This window comes from Pleurodeles waltl, chromosome 11, assembly GCF_031143425.1.
Source record: "Pleurodeles waltl isolate 20211129_DDA chromosome 11, aPleWal1.hap1.20221129, whole genome shotgun sequence".
Lineage (NCBI taxonomy): Eukaryota > Metazoa > Chordata > Amphibia > Caudata > Salamandridae > Pleurodeles > Pleurodeles waltl.
In genome coordinates, this window is record NC_090450.1 from 974,825,029 (window position 1) to 974,850,783 (window position 25,755).

A 25,755-nucleotide genomic window follows, 5' to 3' on the forward strand; every position below is an offset into this window, starting at 1 on the left:
TGGCCCACCCATTGCTTACCATTGGTTGGCTTTATTGTCATTTGCTTGCTTTTTATTCATTAGCTTGTGTAGCTTTCCTTCATCTTCTTGGGTTTGTCCTTCCCCTACAGCATGGTTTTATTACTTGTGTCCTTCCACTGCTAACTTTTCAGGCACTTTTTTCTGTTCGGTTAAGAACTGCTTAAAAGTACATGTTTTCTCGCTCTCTCCCTCGTGTACTTCTCTTACAGCCTCTGCCCTGCTCTGTGTTGTTTTCTGTCCTCCTTGTGCTTCAGTGTTGTGCTCCCCCTCGTGCTTCCTCTCAAGTTGTCTCACCCATGAGCTTCTATTCCCCGAGCTAGAGGTGGCGCTCTTTCTCCTGTTTGCTTCTCTCTCCCACACACTGCACGCTGCTGTCCCTCACCTGTGTTGTACTTTTCCTTCTGCCCTCCATATTGCTTCCCCACCTTTGTGGTGCTGATTCCCATCCGCTATCTACCAGGTTGCTTACACCGGCATCTCAAAAAAAGAAAATAAATCGCTTTTGATATACTTTTATTTTTAATTTATTGAACCAACTCGGATCAGTAACTAAAGACCAAAGGTGCATGTGTGTGGTGCTCCTGCCTACAAAATGACATGGTTGCAGCATCTTAGTGAACTTTTTTTTAAAAAATATACTGCATAGCATCTCTTAAAACCATTGAAAAAAACAGCCAGCCGCACAGGGGCAAACTATTGACTTGTTTAAAAAGGTTGACAAAGTACAAGCCATTGTTCAGGGCGGGTAATGTAAAAATAATAACGTGGAAAATGAGGCAGAAGTTGTCTTTTAGTACGAAACCCCCACGGAGAGCTTATTTTCTATGTAGCAGAAAAAATAAACGAAAATGTATAAATGTTTTCAGTTTGGTGCAGATATAAGGTGTTTTCCTTCACACTTCACCTGCTTTAGCAGAACATGTGGATCTGAAGGAATGCTGTGATGCTTACACCCTTCTGGGTGCAGGTAATAGGCTGTCAGAGAGACTCTTGTTCTCTCTGCATGTTATCAATGTGAGCTTGGTTTTATTGACGCACATTTTTGTGCTCTAGGTGGAAGGGAGAGGCTGTGACTACGTAGTTCTGTGGTTGGACTGTGACAAAGAAGGCGAGAACATTTGTTTTGAGGTAAGCTTTCTGTGCATTCTCTGTCCTAACTCTTAATGGTCCTAAGGGGGAATGGAGGGAGATGTTAAGGTCTCTCTCCCCCTCCCCCCTTTTTGGCTGATTGGGAGCGCATCTGTGGCTGATAACATTGATTACACATGGGCCTTTTTCAGAAGGCCTTTGACCCTGGCAACATGAGCAAAACGCTTCTGAGAGGGGTTAAAAACCCAGCATCTTCATTAAAGCAGTGGTATTTCGTCCATCATTTTTGCATGAAAGGCTGAATTGGGCCTATGAAAATACGATGTTGATTAAATAGAGGTAGAGGGAGCCTGACCACTTGGTTGCTGCAGGGAAAAGGTGAGAGGATTGTGTTCCTTTTCACTTAGAGCATGTATGTGCAGCCCTCTTCAGGACCTCAGTGGTTTTTCTTTGTCGTTTTCTCAGGTTCTTGATGCTGTCCTTCCGGTGATGAACAAGTCCCACCCTTCAGAGAGGACAGTGCATCGGGCTAAGTTCAGTTCCATCACTGACCAGGATATTTACAATGCTATGAACCGCTTAGGTGAGCCCAACCAGAATGAGGCCCTCTCTGTGGATGCTCGGCAGGAGCTGGACCTCCGAATAGGTTGCGCCTTCACCAGGTAAATTCTCGTCTCACTTTGGCTAGTAACAGGTGTACTTGAAAAGGAGTCTCTAAAATCACTTTCTTAAATCTCTGTATTCTAGTGAATATTTTCAAGGTCTGGAGTGAGCACTCGCCTATGTTCAGTTTTAGTAGAGTGTTCAGTTAACAGTGTTAGTAGAGTGTACGAAATTGTGGTTGAGATTATGCAAGGATATATAGAACTAACCAAGTAGTCAAGTTCTGGAAGTTGTCATACATCTGTATGAGTAATTTCAGGCTCACTTTGGATCAGGTTTCTTTAGTTTCATGTGAGTGATTTGTGTTCCTGGATTACCCTGTTCTGTGCCTCTGGGCTGTATTGGTTTACCAGACAAAGTCTCCTTATTCATTTCCTTGTTCTTTGCAACCATGTTCGGAGTGGACTATACCAAGTAGAGTCAGTATTACTGGAAGAGGGGGTATGGGATCTCGGGGTCGGGGAGGCATATGGGGGAGGGCTCATAGATGGTTGTAGTGGGATATTCTAAGGTTGTACCACACACGTGCACCAGTTTTCTTGTGGCTAACCTAGATGAGTTTCCTTCCTTGTAGTTGGTGTCCAAGGAATTATCAAGTAAACTGAAAAGACTTATTTTGTTGACCCTATTTTCAAGGAAGTTGGGGTACCTACTCATGTCTCTTCCTTAGTCCAGTACCGCTCTGTCGCATTCAGTTGGTTAGTTTGTGGTACTTTGTCTCTAGAACATTCTCTAGGATGTTCTGTCATGAATTGTTTTACGCCCATCCTCTGTGCTGTGTCATGGTGCATGTTATGTCGTGTCTGTGACACATTGGGAAGGGTGGCCTGTCAAGCTTTTTTCTGGTTCGGGCTCTAGAGTAGCCTTTAATGTCTTGGCTTTAATCTGTTCATAAATTGGGGTGGGGGAGGTGAGGGGAGTACCTGATTAAGATTTGCATTATCTTATCATATCCTTAGCCTGTTTATTCTCTGTGGTGTCCCAGCATTGTTTCTCTTTCCCCTACTCTAGAATAGCCTTTAATGTCACTCCTTTGGTCTGTTGTCCAGGCCTGTTGCTTAGTACATGGTGTGAGAGCCTATTATCTAAGGTTGTGGTCATGACATGGGCTAGGCATATTTTAAAGTATGTCAGGCCTTGAACCCTTTCCCAGGAGGCAGGTGATCACATGTACCACTTGTAGAATAGCTTGATCTCATATCAGTATCTTTCTTTTGCTTCTTATGGTTTTTCTATTCTCTCTGCAGGTTTCAAACCAAATATTTTCAAGGGAAGTACGGAAATCTAGACAGTTCCCTGATCTCCTTCGGCCCCTGTCAGACGCCGACTCTGGGATTCTGTGTGGAAAGACATGATAAGATCCAGTCTTTTAAACCTGAAGCATACTGGGTCCTACAGGCCAAGGTGTGTTTATGCTGCTATGTGCGCTACACCTTGTGCAGAGTGGGTATATATGTGTTGTTACATTGCTGTGTACCTCTGCATTGTGGTGTGACGTTGTGCCAGTGCTACTGCATGACCGTCTGTGTGCATAGACGTGTGTGTCTGTGCTTTCACTGCTGAACGGCTATTTTATATTATTATTTTTCCAGTGCTCTGTTTCAGTGTCCACTTGTGTGTGGCAGTTTGTCCATTGGAACTGTATGGATTTCTCTATTTGTGCTGGTGTAGGAAGCTGGCTCTTTCTGTAGTGGACCAAAAAGAGGTGCACTGTGTAAAGAGTCCAAGCAAACCCCAGATGAACAAATGACACTTCAAATGCTCTCTCTTGTGGTAGTGTAGGTGAGCCATTAGGTGTATCAGAGGGTAGTGCTAAGCATGTGTTGCACACTCAGTCAATAAGTGAGACACAATAATGAAATCAGACACCAATTTATAAAAATAACACATACTTTTACATACATTTTGAAACCATAATCATCAAAATCAGGTGAGTAGTTTTCTAGTTATGAATTTTTAGTTTTCAAAAGTTGACAGTGTAATTTTTGGGTGGTAATGTTTTCCTATGGAGGAAAAATAGATACTGCATTTGGGGACTCAGCAGCGACTTATAGGACCCATCTTCTGGAGTCAGGGTAAGTATGGGGCAAGGTCCAAAGCAGCACAAACAGATAACTTTGGGAGCCACTGAGGCGTTTGAGTACAGAGGTGTTTTTCAGCCTCAGGTGCCCTAATGTTATCCTATGAAAAAGGAACGAACACTGCATGAAGGTACTTAGCAACAACTCACAGGACTAATCTTCTGGACTTGAGGTGAGTATGGGGCAAGGTCTATGGTCTCACCAGCCATTCACCTTGGGGGGGACTATGGGGCATGTGGGTGCAGAGGTGTGTTATGGCATTGGGTGTCCGATTCACTTCAGTGGAGATCGGCCCGGTCATAAAGAGGCTGCAAGCAGGGACTGGGCGGCCTGTCTGGGGAAACCCACATGGTGGCTAGACCCCTGAGATCCACTAGCAAGTAGGTACATCATTGGCCCGCTCCTCCTCGGGCTGTGGGGCTCAGGTGCAGTGGTGTCTTTTGGCGTCGGTTTCCGGTGCAGGTGATACGCGTGGTTGGAGGGAGCCTGCTGAAAGAGGCTTCAAGCGTCGTCAGGAAGTGCACTGTTGGCGAACTCAAGATGGGCTTCATCTCTGGAGGACCTAGGAACCACATTGACACCGTTGGCCCACTTCAGGTCGGGCTTGGTGGCTCGGGTGCAGTGGTGATGTTCTGCGTTGGGTTTTTGGCACTCCCGGTCTTCACAATTCTTTTTTTTGCCTGCAGATGTGGGGAGCAACTCCGCTGCTCCAAGGGAGTTCTTGGCGATTTGCAAAGCACTGCCAGCTCTTCCGGTTTCTTGGATGCTGCAGCGGTAGGGCAGGTCAGTTGCTCCACAAGGGTCGGGCGCAGCAGGCATGCTGGCAGACTCCAGGTTTCTCGGGTCAGTAAGCTTCTTTGCCACCCCTTCTTTTGTGTCTGATGAAGATCTGACTTTCTTGTGTCAGGGGGTCCCCCATATACTCAATTTATGGGGCACTAAGGGGTGAAGGGTAGTAGTCAATGGGCTACTGACACTCGGGGTCATTACACCTCCTAGATTAACTCTTCCTTTAGGGAGTGGATATCACCCTGTCCCAGAGTTCCCAATTCCAACACACACAAGATGGTGGAATGCCTAATCCGGTGTCCATTTCAGGCTAGTCACCCTAGGGGTGTGTCCTGGCCTGGAAATGCAACACACCTCCTGCATAGCTAATTCTCCTGCCTGTCCAGGTGCCATATGGGCCCTGGGGCAGGGAGGTCGGCATCTTCACCTGAGGAAGACCAGCTCTGCATTCCAGAGGCAGTGGGGTTCTTGGAAACCTCCTGCCTTGGAATGCAGATTTACAGGTAATCCTGTTGAGAGGGGTGTGTAATGCCCCTGCCAGAGCAGGCTTTGTTTCTGACCTTCAGAGAGCAAAGGTTGTCACCCTTGGGGTTCGGAATCCTGTCTGTTGGTTGCAGGCTGGCTAGAACTAGTCAGTGAGCCCAACAGCAGTTAGAAGGTTTTCAGGGTGCACCTTTAAGGTTTCATATATGAATACAACCATCACTGGAATCAGTGAGGGCTTATTAATATGAAATGTTTGATACCAAACATCCCTAGTTTCAGTGAAGCCATCATGTAGATGGGGAACTCACATTGACCAATGTCCAGCACATGTATTTAAAATGGCTTCCCTGCACATTAACTATGTCTAAAATTTGACAAAAACATAGCATGAGCATATAATCTCTTGCAGGTATGCCCACCCACGTAATATAATGCACACTGCCTTAGGGCTGTAAGGCCTGCTGTAGGGGTGACTTACAAATATTACAGGCAGTGTTTTAGGGGACATGGCACACAGGTTGTGTGCCATGTTGTGTTTTCACTTTCGGGAGCACCTTGTCACGCAGCCTACAATGGCAGTCTGCATGAGGTTGGTGCTGGGTCCCTTAGAGTGGCACAAGTTATGCTGCAGCTCCTACTGACCCTCTTTAGTGCCTAGGCCCTATGTATCAAAGGTACAATTTACTAGCGACTTACAGAGGTGCTCAAGGGCATGGAAACTTGGGGATCAAGTGACCAAGTGTCTTTGTTTTGGGGAAAGCACATTGCCACTGGGGACCTGTTTAGCAGGAACCCAGTGCACTTCAGTCAAATTTGCATCAAAAGCCAGTCAAAAATGAAGTTCTGTGTGGTGTTGAGGGGACTGCAGCCAGTGTCCAGCTTCCAACAGCTGGTGCATTACCTGGTGCAGCTGGTGTGTTAGATTTGCTGTAACACCTAAGAGCACAGTGTTACTAACAACTCATGCTCACTCCAACAAACAGTACTATTTTCCTAGTCTTCACAATAATAGTGTTAATAGTAATGTTATATGTAGTCTAGCATGTAAGATCATCTATGACTGTTGCAGTTGTATGTGTTCCATCAATGGTAAGGTTGTGGGTATTACATTTGGTGTGTGAGTTATGGTTTGTACTGCTGTTGTGTGACTACAGAGTATTTGCTTGGAACAGTTACTAAATACATGTGTGCTTGTGCACAGTACAAAAGCACTGATTGGCAGCTTCGCTTAGAAGCATCCTAAGCTGAATAATCTAATTTTCTGAGAAATTAGGCATTTAAAGTTCCTTTCTTATGTTTAAGTTTAGCACATTTTGTTCACTTGCTCTAGTGCCTGTGATTCTTTTTTTTTTTTGACAAAGCAAGTGAAATATTGTCCAGTAAGCGTAAGATCATAATGGTTATTAAACAGAATACTAGTTTTTTGTTTGCGCATCCTCATGACACAGTGCTTGGTTTTTGGTAAATATTTTTCATTTTCTTATTAGTCATGACGGTCTGTGGGGGGCGTGGCCAACATGGCGACCGGGATGGTCGCATAATAACCAGCTCCGGTCCCGGCCCGCTTTTAATATCCTGTCACAGACGCCTGCACACAAAAGCGTGCGGGGCGCCGCCGGCTCTCACCGGAGCGCCGACACTGTTTTGCCCGGACCCGGCTGCGGAGCTCCGGGAGTGTGGAGTGAGCCGCGACCTTAAGGGGAGGCGGAGGTACGTCGCGGAGGCCGTGACTCGCGTGCTGGGCCCATCGGGGTGAAGCGCTGTCCTGCATCGCGGCGGCTCTGGCGGGGGCCACGATCGCGCTCCCGGCGTGCCGCTGCCGGAGTAGATTGCCGGAGGGGAGGCGCTGACTCCGGTGAGAGCGGGTGGTGCCTGCCCCTAATCTGGGATTGTGCGTCTGGGGCGGCCGCCCGCGCCGGGGGTTGCGCTCGAACGGGTGTGGGCTGCGCCCCCGGGGAGGGCCGGCCCGCTCCCCTCGCCCTACAAGTTTTGTCCCGTTGGACCGCACGGAGCTCGGGACTATTATCGTTTTGGCTGTGCTTTCCGTGGAGATGGGTGTGGCCTCTCCAATACTATAGATCCGGGACTCGGCACCCAAGGCGACTGGCAGTGTATGCCCCGGGCTAGTCGTCAGACGCTGCCACGTGGATCAAGTCCGGACCGGGGAGCTGCCCAGTAGAAAGGAGGTAAAACAAATAGAGGGGGCACAAAATAAAGGAGGAAGAGAAAAAAAAAAAAAAAAGATACAAAAAAGAAGACAAGACCAACAAAGACTGAGTAAACTGAGTCACACCTGTCCCAGCCTCAAGTAGCAGCACGACGACAATAAATCACACAAAGGGGCATGATGCTGTATCCTACTGTAGCGCTTCACCGGCGGCACTAGTCGAACCGCAGCGCCTTGAGGCTCCTCGCTATAAGTGAGTACATCATACAAGCAAAGTACCCCTACCCAATCCTCACTATTCCAAGCAGCGATATCGGGTCCCAAACTGTGGGCCATACTCCTCGGCAGCAACACGCAACCCTGACAGATGTGATACGTTTTGTCCGATTGCGAAGAAACTTAACTGCCTGATGCGTAGCGAGTTCCCCACTTCAAAGGAACAAACCTCTACAGCCCTAACCAATTGTAGCTACTGAAAAGACAATCTCTGACAGCAATACCGTCACGTGCATAATCAATGGGCAAACCAAAGACCCCACGCGCACCTCCTGGTACAATGGATGCTGCTGCCCCAAACCCCACCTACGGAAGCCTCAGCCACACAACAAGCACTGCAAAAGATGGAAATAACACTCCAGACACACACAACGCAATTTGAAAAGATTTTACAAGCTATATTAGACACCAAAATCACTCTGGAAGCAAAAATAGGCTCGGTGATCGAGGATGTTAACTTATTGAGAGCGGACCAGCGCGCGTTGACGGAAAGGATCGCCGATTTAGAAAAAGATACGTCACACCTCTCACCAGCGGTAACCAAACTCCAGTCACAAATGGGGACTGTAACAGCAGAGTTGGAGACTCTGAAGCGCAGAGCTGAGGACGCGGAAGGAAGATCCAGGCGTAACAATATCCGCTTCGTGGGATTTCCCGAACGCGCTGAGGGCCCGTGCGCAGAACTCTTCATTGAGCAATGGCTAATGGAAACAGTACTGAAGGACAACGTCCCGAAGTTCTTCTCAGTAGAACGTGCCCATAGGGTTCCTGGGAAACCCTTACCACCCGGCACACAGCCTCGACCACTAATAACAAGACTCCTCAATTACCGGCATAGGGACCTCATATTGCATCTGTTTCGTAAAGAAAGTCCAATACGCTTTGAAGGAGCAAACATATCAGCTTATCCGGATTTTACAGCAGAGGTGCAGAAAAAGCGTAATTCATTTTTCCGGGTTAAAGAGCGACTAAGAGATCACAACATCAAATACGCTTTGCTGTTCCCGGCCAAACTTCGAATACAGGATGACACCCGCACTCTCTTCTTTACCTCACCAGAAGATGCATGGACTTGGCTTCACGCAAAGGGAATCGCTGATCCATTAAATGCAAGAAACCCCGTGGACACAAAACACCCCCCTAGGGACAAACGCAAACCTCGCAGGCAACAAGACACTAAACCCACCCCTGAGCAATCCCGCGCGGAACGTTCTTTACTACTGCAGACTACATCCCTCCTCGCTAATACATCTCCGAGGTCCGTGTCGACACAATCGGGAATGGAGGCAGAGCTAGGAGTACATTCTGACTCTGCGGATTCCACTTGCGGCCCCGACCTCACTCCACGGACAGCGGACGATATCTGATAAATACATACCGGTATCGAACACAATGGTACAAGATATCCCACAGTGGAAGCCAATAGTCGCCCGCTAAAGTTGTCTACTACCCACCGGCTTTGCCTCTGCTTTGCCGCTACTCCTGACAGCGGCAAAAAGATCTATGGTTGGTCCCAGTGAGCAGCAAATCTCAACAAGAACATAGCGGGTCGGGCCAGCATTGACTTGAACGTACTTATTCGAAACACCCCCGCACCGTATGGACCGTTCTACCTGGTTGGCAAGTATTGTATCGGCGAAGCCCTTGCCACAACCACAGTTATTGTTAGATATAGTTAATGTTACTGTTTTAATTAACAGAGTCACAACAACAAGGCATGGATTAGCTTATGGTATTCGAAGTAAATGTCATTATTATGTTAACAATAAGTATACACTAGGTAACCACAGCTTAAACTGGCTAGTCACAATGGGCATGAAATACACTACTGTAGCAAAAAAAAAAAAAGCCAGCCCCCCAAACTTGCAAAGCCCATGTATAAAATCACAAATAACCCATGGCAGTCCAGAGACAACAGTATAACTTACAGTATAAAATACTCACATGGAATATAAGAGGCATGGCTTCCCCGCGTAAGCGACAACAGATACACGCATACCTTAGGAGACACCAAATACATTTTGCCATGCTACAGGAGACCCACCTGGATAAGTCCTCCTTGGAACACACCAAAGTAAAATGGAAAGGGCAATTATATGGTACTACCTTTTCAACATATGCCCGGGGAGTAGTGATCTGGATAGCCCCTGGGGTCCCCTACGTCACGTCCCGCGTACAAGTTGACCCACATGGTCGATATGTCCTTCTGGAGGGCTCCCTAGATGGAGAACCCATGGCTTTAGCATCAATATATACCCCGAACTCAAATCAATGGGACTTTTTAAGGACACTTAACACTAGCAGGCTCAACGACCCAGAGATGGATGTCATCTGGGGCGGTGACTTTAATTGCGTATTAGACATTCACAAAGACCGTTCTGTCCCTCCGTTAGATAACACCCTAGCTAAGCGCGCAACACTTGAACTCGCAGAGTGGGCTTCCAATAATAGGCTAAGTGAAATCTGGAGAACAGGCCACCCTGCACACCGCGAATATTCTTTCTACTCCCCAGTGCATAAATTACACACCAGATTAGATATGTTATTCGCATCAAGGGACATAATTCCAAAAATAACCACATCAGGCTACCTAGCTCGCACCATATCTGACCACAACCCACTCCAAGCTACCCTGAGAATGGACCGCACACTCGCGTGCATTCCCACATGGCATTTACAACCAGATGCCCTTATAGATCCTCCTTTTCATGCCGAGTTGGCTAAATGTGTAATAAATTACTTTGCCTTAAATAAAAACACAACAATAGCGCGCGCCACGGAATGGGATGCTCACAAAGTGGTTATACGCGGCCACTGCCTTGCAGCTTCACTGGGAATTAAAAGAATGCTTAATAGAGAACTCCTAGAGCTAGAATCTAAAATGCGCAAGGCTGAGACCGATGCCACTATTAGTGGGACCTCGATTGAGACACTAAACTCGCTGAAATCAGACTACAGAGAAGCAGATGCCAGACTCAGCAGACATGACTACAGACATTTTAAAGCCCGGCAACACGCAGAAGGAGACAGATCAGGCAAACTACTAGCATGGCTGGTGCGCCAACCACTACAGACCTCACCTATAGGCGCGATTAGAACACACTCAGGAGAAGTGATTAACACTCAAGCTGGAATTAATAAGACCTTCCACACATATTATCGTTCCCTATACCAACCCACTAGCCCTCCAAATGAACAACAACTATCTGAACTTCTGTCATTGATTCCCCAAAATAGCAATGTCATTGATAACGCAGCCACTCTGGATGGTCCCATTACTAGTGAGGAACTACGCTTAGCTCTCTCTCAAATGGCACGTGGCAAAACCCCTGGTTCAGACGGATTACCAATGGAATACTATAGCTCATTATCCACCCATCTACTACAGCCTTTGATCGAGGTGTTTAATGAGGCACGTAATAGAAAACAGCTACCAGACTCCATGTGTGAAGCATTAATAGTGGTACTGCCAAAACCGGGACGCGATCCACTCAATGTCAAATCCTACAGACCACTTTCCCTGTTAAATACTGACTGTAAACTCCTGGGGAAAATCCTAGCAAACAGACTACTCCCTTATTTGTCAGACTTAATCCATCATGATCAATCTGGATTTGTACCAGGGAGGAACACTTTTCTAAACATAAGACGCCTAATCCGCATACTTCACAGCACAACAGAGACCGAGGCAGTGGCTGTGGCATTGGATATAGAGAAGGCGTTCGATACACTGGGATGGGAATATCTCTTCCGCACGTTAGAGGCGTTCGGCTTTCAAAACGGCTTCATCAGCTGGATCGCCACGTTATACGCAAAACCAACAGCTCGCGTCAAAACGGGCCAAATGATATCAGAAGCGTTCCCCATTGGTAGAGGCACCAGGCAAGGATGCCCTTTATCCCCTCTATTATTTGCAATAGCTATGGAGCCATTAGCAATCAAACTCCGTTGCTACGCAGACAGGTGGGGCATCCAAGAATCCAATATTTATTATATTGTTTCCTTATATGCGGATGATGCTTTAATATATTTGCGTAACTATACCTCTTCCCTCACAGAAGTTGTACAAATCCTGGATAACTTCGCCTTATCCTCTGGCCTATGCGTTAATTGGGCGAAATCATGTATTTTCCCGCTTACCTGCATACCTGCGGAGCAGCAAATGTCATTACCATTACACCAACTGACATGGGCATATCAGACCTTTAAATATTTAGGGATTCAGGTATACCACTCCATGACAGACTTACGGGAGGGCAACCTTGACAGGCTGCTACGTTCAACTCGTGGATCTATGGCATTTTGGAGCTCCCTCCCACTGTCACCAATGGGCCGTGTGGCCATAGCTAAAATTTTAATATTACCTAGATTCCTATACTATTTCACAGCGCTCCCGTCGCCCCTACCGCGCTCGTTTTTTCATAAATTACACTCGCTGCTAACAGATTTGCTATGGGGCAGAGATAGACAGAGGGTAGCATTAGCCATTACACAATATCCACAAGAAGAGGGCGGGCTGGGCATGCTGAACTTTGAACTGTACTACGCGGCAGCCCAACTCCAATGGGTGGCCGTGTGGTTTAGCGAACCCCCCACCCCAGAGTGTACAGCGCTATTGTCTTATACAGCACCACAAACGATACTGACATCACTCATGTCCAGACCTCCTTACCTGTCTAATAAAAATCCTCTATTGGAAACAGCCAGGTACTGCTGGCGGAGATATGTCCAGGGTAAAACTCTAACTCCCCCTTATTCGCCTGCGTTGCCTCTGGCTCAGGTACCAGGTGTCCAGAACCTCTCCCATCACCATGATATACGTGTAACCAAGGCATTGAAAATAGGGGACCTGTACTCAAGCTCTAAGAGAAGCACTTTCGCAGAGCTTGTATCTCGCGGTGTCATGCAACCAGGGGCCTTCTTAACATTTAACGCCATTAACAAACTTCTGCAAAACTTCTGGGGGCGCAATACAAATGAACCCGACGAATCCCCTCTACTCACATCATTACTCACCATAGGAAACACAAAAGGCAGCATCACTAAATTATATAAAATCCTGCTAACAGATACCTGCACCACTCTGACCCAGGTCAAAGACCGCTGGGATGGGGTTCTCTCCACACCAGTTGACCAGAAGGCCTGGGAAGCTGCCCTTTCCACGATTAAATCTGTATCCCGTAATGTCAGACTGAGATACACTCAATTTAATTACATCCACCAGGCATATCTTTCACCGTCTCGTATCAGCAAAATATATCCAAACTCTAAACCAAACTGCCCTAGATGCGCTACACCCGCTGCTAATTTCTACCATATGGTTTGGGAATGCCACACAATAAACACTGGTTGGTGCCGCATAACAGAAACGGTAGCAGACATAATAGAAAACACGCTTACACCCACGCCAGAATCCTGCTTGTTGGGTATACGTCACCGGGGCAAGAATGTAAAACATACTCACAAGTTTATAGACCTTGCGTTTGTAATATATAAGCGATTGATCGCTACACTTTGGAAGGCCCCTAATGCCCCCCCCTATTCCGTTTGGCTTGCAGCCTTGCATAGCTCCACACTAGCGGAGGCTCACACTCTAAGACAGCTGCAACTCAGAGGTCAGATACAAGAGGGTGCCGAATACTGGAACCACTTAGTAGTACAAATAGAATCTAGAGATGATAAATACCCCCCTTGAAACACGAAACATGAACAATATGCCCTTCAAATAAATACTTAGAAATCATGATAAGGAATATATTACACCTGACGTGACACCCCTCCTGGTACCGGCATATTAACCAGAAAAAACACAATCGGATAACAAGTGCAACACCACCCAATTGTGAATACGCAAACTGTTAGTGGCTACTGATGCGCTGTTAATCATGCCCTTGCCCCATAACAAACTATATGTCATGTAAACAAAATACTGACATCTCCCACGCCCACACAGCTGAATGTTACCACAATTGCTTCGAATTCCACTAAATATAAATATACTTTAACAACACTACAAATATGCCTATTGTTATAAAATGTATCAAGTTTAAGTTGATTGTCAGCACATTGAAATGTAACCGTACTGTATAGAAACCACAAGTACGTGTAGAGGCACATGAAAAGAGAAAAATGTTTACTCTCTTACTGATTTAAAGGAAATGTACTGCTGTTCGTGTGTTATGTTTAATAAAAAGATTTAAAAAAAAAAAAAAAAAAAAAAGTCATGACGGTCTGTATTTTTAAGGGCACCTAGCAAGGTTTGTCATTGGGACACTGTGGCAATCCATAATTATTGGGCAGTCTCCCACTTACCACTGGTATCCCGCCACCTCTCTCGTTGGACATGCAAGTTCTAAGTTATTCACTTGAGCCAAGTGGAGTCAAGCATTCTAGGCTTGCTGTACGAGGTGCGAAGGGTGAGGCACCAGGTGTCCTGTCAGTGCTGAAGACTATGGGCCCTATGTACAAAAAGTAGGAATTGTAATTTTTTAATTGTGATTTTTATCAAATCGTAATTAGGACGTCACGATTCCTAACATAAGAAAACTTACATCTTGCAAGTACCGATTCCTAGTGGATCGCAGGTCTGTCTTCCCAGGAACAATAATGAGGTAGGTTGCAGTTTGTGACCCATTAGGAATTGCAGTCATCACAGGGATGGTGGCCTGCTGGGGTCAGGATACTACCTTGTCTGTAATTAGTATTTAATTAAAGCAATTTTTTTTTTAATGCGAACCGTTTTACTTAAGGGCAAACAGGATGTGTTTAAAAAATCAAATGAAACGGCTCAGAGTAGGTAAATAGTTAAGACTAGGTAGTGGTCCTGGGACCAGTGCCACCTCGTAAAAAAAAATAGTTTCAACATTCATAACGGTGAAGGTAACCCCTTGGTGACTCCTTCCCATTTGTGAATGGTTACCACCACTTTTGAGGTGTCGGTGAAAAAGGAACGTTTTGCAGCCGTAAATCGGTAACAAGATATTCATATTTAGCTCTGCAATTCAGTATTTGGCAAGGATGCCCTAAGCAGGCCCCTTTCAAATATTGAATCGGTAAACACAAATTATAATTCGGTAACATGTTACCAAATCAATATGTGCTTTGTACATCTGTCTCCGTGACTTTATTAACAACAGTATATTAAATAAAGAGGAGCACTTTCTAGAGCCGGGATTGAATCCCACACATTTTGAATGTTTGCGAGCTAGGTATTTGATTTTAATGAAGGGAAAACTTGTAGAAAATATTGTCCTCAGGGGAAGTGTTCAGCTGTTCGCAGACTTCTTCAAGACTCGACAGACTTAAGACACTGTTCATAAAAAATAAATTAAAAAAAGCTACTGAAAAGTACAGAGTTTCAAGGCAGCAGGATACAATTTAACTGGATGATTATGCTACGTCTTGCTCTGTAGTTACAGTGTTTCTGACTCCGCACGCAACCTCGATAGCCCAGGCATATTGAAATTCTATGGCTTAGAATCCAGTTAATAGTCCTCCGCCTCTAGGGCAGTGGTTCCCAACCGTTTGACTTCTGTGGACCCCCACTTTATCATTACTGAACCCGGGGACCCCCACTGAATCATTATTGGAATTATTATTGGAATCCGCGTACTCCCCACTGAGCCATTACTGAAAGCTGGGGACCTAATCTGTTAATATTTTTTAATTTTCTAAGCAGTCACAGACCACCTCAGGAGGCTTTGCAGACCCCCAGGGGTTCCCGGACCACAGGTTGGGAACCACTGCTCCAGGGTATAAAACACCTATTGCCCAAGCAAATCGAAGGTCACACCTAAGATAGAAATAGCAAGGTTTACGGTGCCAGTGCATGTGAAGTGTGTTTAACAGGTGTACGAGATTGGTAATAGTCTCTGTCCAGCGAGGACACAGTTCATTGTGAGACCAATGAAAGGACCAACTGGTCTCACTGACTTTGGAAGTGTTTGCAATAGAGCAAAAGATATAAGGCCATATGTATCATGCATTTTTGCTATTGCAAAACAGCCTAGTCTGGCCGTTTGCAACAGCAAAAATGCATTTTGGTACTTTGAATTCCAATGTGCGATTCGGTAATGTTACCAAATCGCAATTTGGAATTGCACATACATACCGATTCGGTATTGGGAAGGGACGTGTCAAGGGCTTCCCTTCCTAATACCGAATCGCAGCAGCATGTAGCAATATTTTGTGACCAAATTGCGGTTGCAAAACATTCACATTTTACCACCTTCTTCAAGTAACCCATTCGTAAATGGGAAGGGGTTCCAAAGGGACCCCTTCCAATTTGTAAATGGTAGCGAAAACGTTTTTTAAGAGCAGGCAGTGGTCCCATGGACCACTGCGTACGCTTAAAACAATGAAAAGAAAACTTAATTTTTAAATGCATCCCGTTTTCCTTTAAGAAAAATGGGCTGCATTTTATTTTAAATGCTTTATTTAAAAGCAATCACAGACATGGTAGTTTGCTGAGCTCAGCAGGCCACCATCCCTAAGAATTTTGCCTTTCCTAATGGGCCGCAAATTGCAACCTGCCTCATTAATATTAATGAGGGACGTCGACTTGTGACCCATTAAGAAATGCTAAATGAAAAGTTTCATACATTTGATTAGTGATTATCTAATTGCGATTCGCAAGGAATCACAATTAATTGCAATTGAAAATAATGATACATCCAGCCCATAGTGGTTTGACAACTTCTACTGCCTCTCCAAGTCGTACCAAACTTTGGGGCAGATATTTTGAAATGGGCTGGCACAATCAAATTTTTAGAGTGGCAGAGGTACCCACAGAAATGGGGGCACCTAGTTAAGCAAGAGGCTTGACCAGTCCTAACAGGGAACTGGGGTTTAACTGTGACTTTAAAATCTAATGCCGCCAAGACAGACCAGCAGGAAAGATTGTTCAAGCAACTTGGAGTCTGAGCAGCAGAGGCACCCCTAAAGTCCAGGGTTAAAAGGAACTACCTTGGGTGTCTCTTTGAGTCTGAATGGGGGTGGCTCCATGGCTCCGGATGATCTTTGGTTGCCTTGTTGGCTCTGGCCTGCTGGTCTGTGGTGACATCTTGGCTCCTGGACAGCTCTGTCCACAGAGGGAACCATTTACAGTTCTTCAGTCAGATGGACCTTGCACAGAACTTCTTGGTGGGAGCTACTCTTCTCCACGCTGTTCAGTTCTCCCCTTCTTGTAGCTGGTCACAGTCGCAAAGGGCCACCCAAGGTCCCGGGTGCATCTCTAGCCCTTCAGGAAGACTGCCAGTAGCAAATGTTGTGTTCTTGACAAGGGTCTTTCCGAAACGTTGTATGCTGGGTCTCCTTGAAGTTACTACCACGAGGGGGACTATATTTGAAACTTAGGGCTCACAAAGCCTAAAGCCTGAGTACTTGTAGTTGAGCATAAATCAACATTTGTACTCTTTCTTCAGTAACTATAACATGTGGACCCTTTCCCAGGCGGTAGCTATTGTCGAGGCAGACCAAGTTCATTGGGATCATTTTAGCCTGACTGGTCTAGCAAATGAGTTCTGATTGCTAAGTGAGAGCCAACAATACAGGCAAAGGGGTTGGGGAATGTTTATTGCCAATAGTGGTCAGCATGTAGGAAAATGTACTTTCTTGTGCAGGCTTTGCGATGTCAGGAGCTTGGAAGAGTGAAATCTCCCCTCTTCCCCCTCCATTTCATCCCTTTCATCTCTTGATAAAAAGGAGAGCTTCTTGATGGGGCTTATAGATCGTCAAGTATGCTGGAGGAAAATCACCAATTGGGTCTGAAAAAAACAGACCGGTCAGTCGGCTCCGGGTCTGAGCCATGCATCAGGCATCTCTCCAAACACTGTGTCGACTATTGCACACGCAGAGTACATTTTTGCCGTTCCATTTATTTTTATTTAATCAAAATATAGCAATGTGCAAAAAAAATTGTTTTTGGCTGTCTGTGTATGTGCAGATTGTAACCAAAAAAACAATGTTAAGTAGGTTGGATATTTTAAGGAAAATACTGCTTTCAAGTTACTTTTTACTTAAATACCAGCTCTGATTCCAGTATATTGTGAAAGAAGGACATTTGAAATCACATTCCGGAGTATGTCCTTTTTATTGAACTCAGTTTTTTTGCTTCTTTTCACAGTTAATTTGTAGTTGTTTTTCTCATCAGGTTCAGAAGGTGTAGGGGTGGCTCTTAAAGAGACGACTTTTTTTTATTTCTTTTACTTTTAATAAACATGAGCTTTGAAGTGCCAAGCCATCTGTCAATGGAAGCTCATCTTAGCTTGCTGGGCCACATTTACTGTAGTATATAATCACATTCACACACTTTATTATTTGGAAGTGTTGTGATCGTTGCTGTATTTACAACAAACATTCACTTCTCTACCCTCAAAAGTTTTTTCTGTTGTGAACAGCTAGTTAGCGCTTCAGGACCGCAGACTCCTCTTTGGGCTCACAGAACCAGAAAGGAAGACCGGAGAAAAAGATACCTCCTTCAATGGAGTTCCTCTATATTTTAAGTTTACGTCCATAGACAGTATGCGAATCAAAGTTTGAGGACTGTCTGAAAACTAAGGGTCCAAAGCTGCTATAATTTAATCCTTCGAAGTCCACCGACAAGTTTGTTGTATTACTGATGCTTTTGCCAAATATTGAACACATTTATACCAAACAAAAGAAGAGTTTCTTGCAAATTTTGGAAGTAAAATAGAAAATAAATTTTTTGACTACCTTTTTGCCTTTTTTCAGTTTCAACTCTACTCCCCCCCCCCCCCCCCCCCCCCCAAAAATGGATTTGAATGGAACTGGACATGCTGAAACTAAACCAGATTTATTCGTGCAAATTTGTCAATCAATGCTAAAGAAAAACAAAGTTGCTGTTTCAGTCAAAACACCTACTAAATCATAATCAGAGTCGCTATCACAGACTGTGTAATATTTTGACTGAAGCATGTATGGCAGTAGGTACACATGCTTTGCAAATTCCTGCAGTCTAGTTTTGGGACCAGGTGTTTGCAAGTTGTTTTTGTTTGAAGAAGCGTTTGGAGTGGACAATGTCTTTGGGCACCGACTCCATCTTAGATTGTGCAAGCCCGCTCCCTTATGTTCCATCTTCTCCTCCTCTTCCTCTAATGGAGTAATCTGAGGTGTCCCCATGCACCTTTTTGGACCCATGCCGTCCATACAATCCGGTCGACCCAAATGTCTAGACATTAGATCAAGGGCCCACAGATAACCTTTTGTCGTGACTATCATGTATAATTCTCAATTTAGAACACTACCCAGTCAGGATATCTTATCAAACTCCTGGCAGAAGAGGAGGAATAGCATCTGAGGGCAAAACCATTTAGAACGTCACTTGTTTGTTGTATACTCAATGCTGAAGATGCCCCTAGAGGCATCAGCACCAGTGTCATCCTCAGACGACACGCTTGTCTCTGCATCCCAAGATCCAAACCCAAGGCCCAGCAGCATCTCCTCAACCTCCTGTTTGATGGGGAGCATCTATTTGGCCGCTAGATTGACAAGATGCTTGAGAAAATGAAAAAGGTCACCTTCCATCAGCAGGGCAACAGGGGTCATATAAAGGGTAAAAGTAGAGGCAAACCGTGACGTGGCCCACCTCCCTTTAATCACATGTCCCCTGTCAGGGGAGAATACAAGGTTTCCTGTCTCTCTGGGAGGAAATCACATCATATCAATGGGTTTTAGTGGTGGTTCGCCACAACATCTTACAACCAATATCCAACCGGAATCGTTTGTATTTGGCAGAGACCATCTCTGTCTCTTAGGGGTACAAGCACTCTTCCAAAAGGAGAAAATTGGGAGAGGCCCTCCACTCCACCATGGGAAGGAAGTGCACCTGGTTTACTTACTTATTCCTAAAAAGGACCTCTTCCTCAGGCTTATCCTGGACCTCAGGCATAAACAACCTTTCCATATGACTAACCTGCTCCAACAGTGTGATGACATGACAGCACTCGACGTCAAGGATGCCTGCTTTCACATACCCAGACATCCTGGTCATCGTCAGTACCTTTGCGCCTTGTGGTAGATGGACATCACCACCAATTCAGAATAAGTCTTTTTTTGGGTCACCACGGCTCGTTGGGTGTTAAAAAAGTGCTTAGCATTGGTGGCACACATCTGCAAAAGGGGGCACTCACTCACTCAACAACAGTTGGCTGGATCAAGAGTGGCGGCAGGAAGCAATATCGCCCATTGGCTAGCTACAATTTCCTTGCTCCACAGTCTAAGATTTACAGTAAGCCGTTTGTAGGATCTGTGCTGAATGCAATTACAAGGAAAGCCTATTCCAACCAATAAAGAGTGTTGGCATTTCAGCAGCTGTTGCCTCTCTCTCAGCCGAGTTGTCAACTTACAGTCAGAACCGTGATGCCCCTTCTAGGAATGATGGTATTCTGCATCACCATTGTAACCCACGCCAGGTTCCGCATGTGTCCCGTTCAAGAGTGCCTTGTGGCTTAACAGTCACTGGCATAGGGTCACTGGCCTGTGACTGTTGTGACCAGTGTTAGTAAAGTTCAGAGCTCACCACATTTTGCATTGTGCAGAGCTTGTTGCATGTGAAGCGTTTCTCAGACTCAATTTGCAGGTAACCAGTAACATGATTATGGGGCTCAGGTGTGGCCCTCTCACCATGAGAGCCACCAAAACATTTATCTGGAACTGCCAGCCATACACCTGGCCATCAAAGCTGCCACAGAAAACAGAGATTGCCTATGGGCAATGCACCTAGGTGAATTGGTCAGGGATCTTTGTTTACACATTTTCTCCTTTTCTACTTCTCTTATGTGTAGGAGGAAGAGGAAACAAACATCCTTGGCACTCCTCCTGGTGGTTCCCACCTGGAACAGGCAGCTCTGGTACTTAGTGCTCCCGGAGATGTCCGTCCGCCATCTCCATTGGAAGCCCCCCACACACCCCCAGACTTGATCTCCTCACACAAAGATGGGGCCAGATCATACACTAGACACCAAACAGCACAATCTAGTGATCTGGCATCTGAGTTCTTAGAATTTGAGTTTCTGAACCTCCCCCAGGAATGCACGACCATTCTGTGGGAAGCGTGCAAGTCCAAGACATGGGGATGCTATGCCATAAAGTGAAAAGTGTTGTCCACTATTGCATTTCTAAAGATCTGGATCCCTACAGCCTAACGTCCAGGACATTATCTTTATTTTTCACATCCTAAGTTAGACCCTTTCTACACATTAGTATGTCTCCGCCTAGTTGCCATTGCAATCTTGATGCACAACAGAGGACAGTCATCCTTATTTAGGATTCCGGTAGTCAAGATTTTCATGAGGCGTTTTAAGAGAGTCATACCACACAAGAAAACTTCCTGCCCTGTCTGGAGCTTTAAAAAAGTACTCACAAGGCTCATGGGGGCCACACTTTGAACCTTTAAACTCATGCCCCCTACAGTTCCTTTCTCAGAAGGTGGCCTGCCTGGTGGCTATTACTTCAATCAGATGCATTAGTGAACTGCAAGCACTGGCCCTATAAGAAACCTCATTCAGGTTCACAAAGATAGGGTTGCTGTCAGAACCAATCGTAAATTTCTCCCCAAGGTGCTATTGCCCTTCCACTTTAACCAGATCACAGAGCTCCCAGTTTTCTTCCGCCACCCAGTTTCAGTACCCGAAAGAGCTCTTCTAGCGTTATATTGTAGTGTAATTGTATTTATATAACGCTCTGTACCCCCTGAAGAGGCGATTAAAGTGCTTTACACCGAGCTGCACACAACTCCTGTACCCAGGTTAGTGGTTAATCTAGTAGCTATCGGTGGTTACTTGTTATTGGTAGTTATTGAGATTAGTCATGTGCTTTCAAGGAAATAATTCCTTGCATTTGCTCTTGTTTCCTTGTGATAGATTAAATTAAAAGTGGTTGTGTGACATTAGTTGGGGCTATGTGAGTTAGTGCAAATGATTGCTGGGATTAAGAAATATGTTAGAGGAAAATAAGTATTGTTAGCTTGCATGGTATGACTCTCGAAGGAGAGATTGTGACCTTTGAAACAGTGTGTGTGTATAGTTTGTAGAAATACAATAAGAGAGAGTAAGACAAGCACGGATGTGACTAGGAGTGGTCATGGAGAGGGTAGAAAGTAAGGATTAAAGGAAAAAAGTCATGCAACAATAGGACATTTAAACTTCAGGTCTTCTTTTCATGCTGGGTCTTAGGAGTATAAAGGAAGGTTTTTTGAGATGACATGCTGTCTGACGGTGCAACAATTTAGGAAGAAACAACATTATTTTCATATAAGATAATTTGATATTAGCTACTTTTGACAGGCACTGCAAAGAGGCGAATGAGCCGTTCACTGCTAGGCTACCACTAGACTACAGCTTCACCTAGGACATCTGACCAGCTCCGCGGTTGGAGGTGTGAGGTAATGGCTGGATGCATAGGGAAGAGATTTAGGTTTCAGTTGAAGAAAGCAGCAACTTCTTGCTAACAATATCACAGACTATACAGAGTAAATGATGTGATGGTTAAAGAAGAGATTCTGTAAATGCTAGAACAAATGGCTTCTGTTGTTTGCCCTTAAAGTTTCTCTCACTATTAATTACAAAGCCATGCAGTGCACTTTCCTGGAAAGTCTTAGGTTTTGTCCATGCTGATGATCTTAGGTAAACACCAGCCCTGATCTTTGATTCTCGAGCATACCTGTGTTTAATGCTGTCACATTGTTGTATCTCTCTGTCCTTTAGTTCTTCAATGCCCTCATTAACCACAGTTTCCATTGTAGGGGAAGGTAGTGTGCATGCGAAGAATGTATGTTATGTACACAACACATGGGCAGTTCAGATTGCACAGCTAAAAAGTACATTTAAGTGTGTTTCCTCTGCAGTGGGCACTGTTTTACCTAAAGCTAGAGAACCTTTTATTGAGTAGTACCCCTTCTTTAGCAAATTATAGATTCAAATAATGACTAAAATGAGAGGTGATGAGTGTTTCCACTAGAAATGCCTGATTTTGGTGACTCCGTGTTGGAACGGGAATGTTCACTGCCTGGTATACAGATGTGTTCTTCCTACAAGTACCTAACTGCATGTAAAACTGATGTCCAGACTTTATTTGGTCCTGACGTCAGACTAATCTAGTGTGTGCTTAGAGGCCTAGGTCTGTCCCTGATAATACTGGGTCTTGTGACCTGGAGTATGCCCTTCTAGGAAGCCATGCATGCTGTTCGCATAAAGCACTGGTGGTTGTATACGGTGCTTCATGAACCTTTAGTGTGACTAGACCCCTTAGTGTGCAGTCTGTTGACCCATCTTTTGTTGAGTTCTGCATTAACCAAAACCCAAAATTCTGGCTCTAACATCCTACGTACATAACAAGTGCATTTACTGTGAGAGGTGACACACGTATGGTAGTAGGAATTGTGTGTGTGTGTCTGAGGCAAAGCAGGTGAGATCCAATTTGACACAAGATTGGGGGTGAGGATTGCTTTCCCAGAGAGTGGACGTGTATTGCCTGCATTCTTGTGGCTTCTGGGAGGAGACCCACACACTGAAGTGACTAGGAAAGAGATAGGGCACCCTTTAGAAATTCTGCGAACACTTTGGTTCGTTCTTCCTGAGCACTGCTATTTGTTGGATGGTAAAGGTAAAACGAGAGACAGCAGGACCAGAGCAGGCTGCTGTGATGTGTTAAATAAGCCTTTGTCACCCCATTGGAGGAAGGAGCATGAACCTTCTACCCATAGCCACAGTCCAGCAGGGACTGACCATCACATAGGGAAATTAGTCTCCCGAGCAAGAGACTGGGTTTAAGTCAGTGTTACATAAATAAACACTGTTTGAAGATCACCTCCCTCAGTTGGCAAGAGCACGGTTTGCTCAGGAAATAGAGGAGAGCTGAATCCATTGAAATGTAACCTCTTTCTTGCTGGGCCAGAGAGGGCTCTGAACTTTGCCCTACTTAAGAAGAGGAACTCCACAGACATCTATACATCACCAGGGCATCCATAAATATGGCATCAAATCCACACACAACCCATAATAGTCAGCAACACAACCCACTTTTTCATAACATTTGATAGATTGCAATCCTAAAGGCATCCAATATTATTTGGAACATCGCACATACTTGAGGTCCTAGCATTCCATAATACCACTCCGCAGTTATCACATTCCCTTCTGTAGGAAACTGGGTTCCCACTTTTGCCTGGTTTTTGAATCTGCTTTGACTGAAGTATCCTGGATTCCTGCTAACCAGGTCCCCAGTGCCCATGTTCCTTCCCCCAAAACAAGACCACTGGTCACTTGATCCCCAAGTGTTCCATAATGTTGAGTTTCATAAGGAACCCCCTAGAGCAGGATTTTGATTTGACACCCTTTTTCCACCCACAGGGACACCCAGGTCCCCCCATGCTTTCTGGAATGATGAGACATGGTGAGGATATCTTCAAGGAGCCAGTCCGTGCTAGGGTTATCAGCCCCCGGGCGGATAAGAAATGCAAGGTGGTTCCTTCCGATCCTCTCTTCATTAGGAGTCAAGTTCCATCTGACTCCATTGTTGCCACCACTGCCCGCAAATGGGCAAATAGCCAAGCCATTGGGGACTCTCTGCCCCCTGAAAAGAAGAGCAAGCGCATCGAAGCCGCTGGAAAGAGGGTGGCGGCACATGCTGCAAACCATTGGAGCATTGCCAATCCACATGCCCTCTTGGCCCGCTATGATAGGGCACATTGGGATGAGATGGAGGAACTGTTGCAGTACCTCCCATATGAACACCGCAAGCGAGGGCATCACCTTGTCACTGAAGGACAGATTATCATCAATAACTCCATATGGTGCACTCTCGATGCAGACGATACAGCGGCCAAGGGTATTAACACCAGCATTCTGCTAAGAAGCAACGCATGGCTGCCGTCTTCTGGCTTCAAACCAGAGGTCCAGCAGTTTATATATGCCTTTTGATAAGGAAGACCTTTTTGGACCACAGGTAGATACATCATGAGATAAAATGAAAAAAAGACACCAATACAGCCACAGCAATGGGAGCATTACAAACTTCCGCTCATAGGAGCTCCTTTAGTTGCCCAGGCTATAGAGAAACATACAAGTCCTCCGCCAATGATGCCTCCACATCCCTAAAAAAAACAACCCCAGTCAGCCTACGCCAGGGATTATTTCAGAGGTTATTTAGAAGTGCAAACAACAAAGGGTAGGGAAAAGGGTGCCTCAGCACGCATAGCAACACCCACTGCCAAGCAGTGACTACCTACACCCTCCCTCTGACCACACAACACATGTTGGGGCAGACTACTTTTTTTCCCACCCAGTCTGGAACACCATCACTACAGACAAAGAGGAACTAGCCATTATTCAACATGGCTTTTGTCTGGAGCTCTTTACCACATGGCCCAGCATTCTCCCTTGCAGTCACATGCTGTCACAGGAGCAGCTCACACTTCTCAAACAAGTGTTCTAAGCCCTTCTTCTCAAAGGCGCAATAGAACCTGTTTCTCCTCAACACCAAGACTCGGAGTATATTCCCTATACTTCCTGATCCACAAAAAGGATGGGTCTCTAAGACCAATCTTAGATCTCAGACCTCTCAACAAATGCATCCTATCGGAACACTTCCATACGGGCACTCTACAGGATCTCATTTCCAGTTTTATAACAGGGTGACTTTATGTCAACACTAGACCTGAAGGACGCCTATTTTCACATACAGACACACACTGCTCGCCGCACATACCTAAGATTTGTCATAGTAGGCAAATGCCACCAATTCAAACTACTTCCATTAGGGGTCACTACTGCACCTTGAGTGTTCACAAAGTGCCTGTCAGTGGTCGTGGCACATTTGCGAAGACAAAACGTCCATGTATTCCTCTACCTGGGCAATTGACTTCTCAAAGCCAGCACTCATCATCAGATGACAGTAGAGCTTCTTCACAGCATAGGCTTCACTATCAACATTGCCAGGTCCCACCTACAATCACTACATGTTCAAACATATTTGGGAGCAATCCTAAACACTCAGGACTAACCTACCCCAATCCTGCTCGAACTAAGAACTTTCAACTCTGCTGCAGTTCCAGCCAAATCAATCACTCACAGAATGGTCAGTTATGCATCTGCTGCGAATGATAGTGGCTTGCATTGGGATACTTCCCCATGCAAGACTACACGTGCGTTCCTCTCCAACAATGTC

General features: G+C 45.4%; 1 protein-coding gene across 1 annotated transcript in view; it reads left to right on the forward strand.

Annotated features, from left to right (window-relative positions):
• TOP3B (DNA topoisomerase III beta) overlaps positions 1–25,755 on the forward strand; it is a 139,402-nt gene that overhangs the window by 36,819 nt on the left and 76,828 nt on the right. The window contains exons 5-7 of the mRNA XM_069215240.1: positions 1,075–1,149; positions 1,576–1,772; positions 3,021–3,177. Coding sequence (XP_069071341.1) covers positions 1,075–1,149; positions 1,576–1,772; positions 3,021–3,177 — 429 coding nt within the window. The remainder of the gene's footprint in view (positions 1–1,074; positions 1,150–1,575; positions 1,773–3,020; positions 3,178–25,755) is intronic.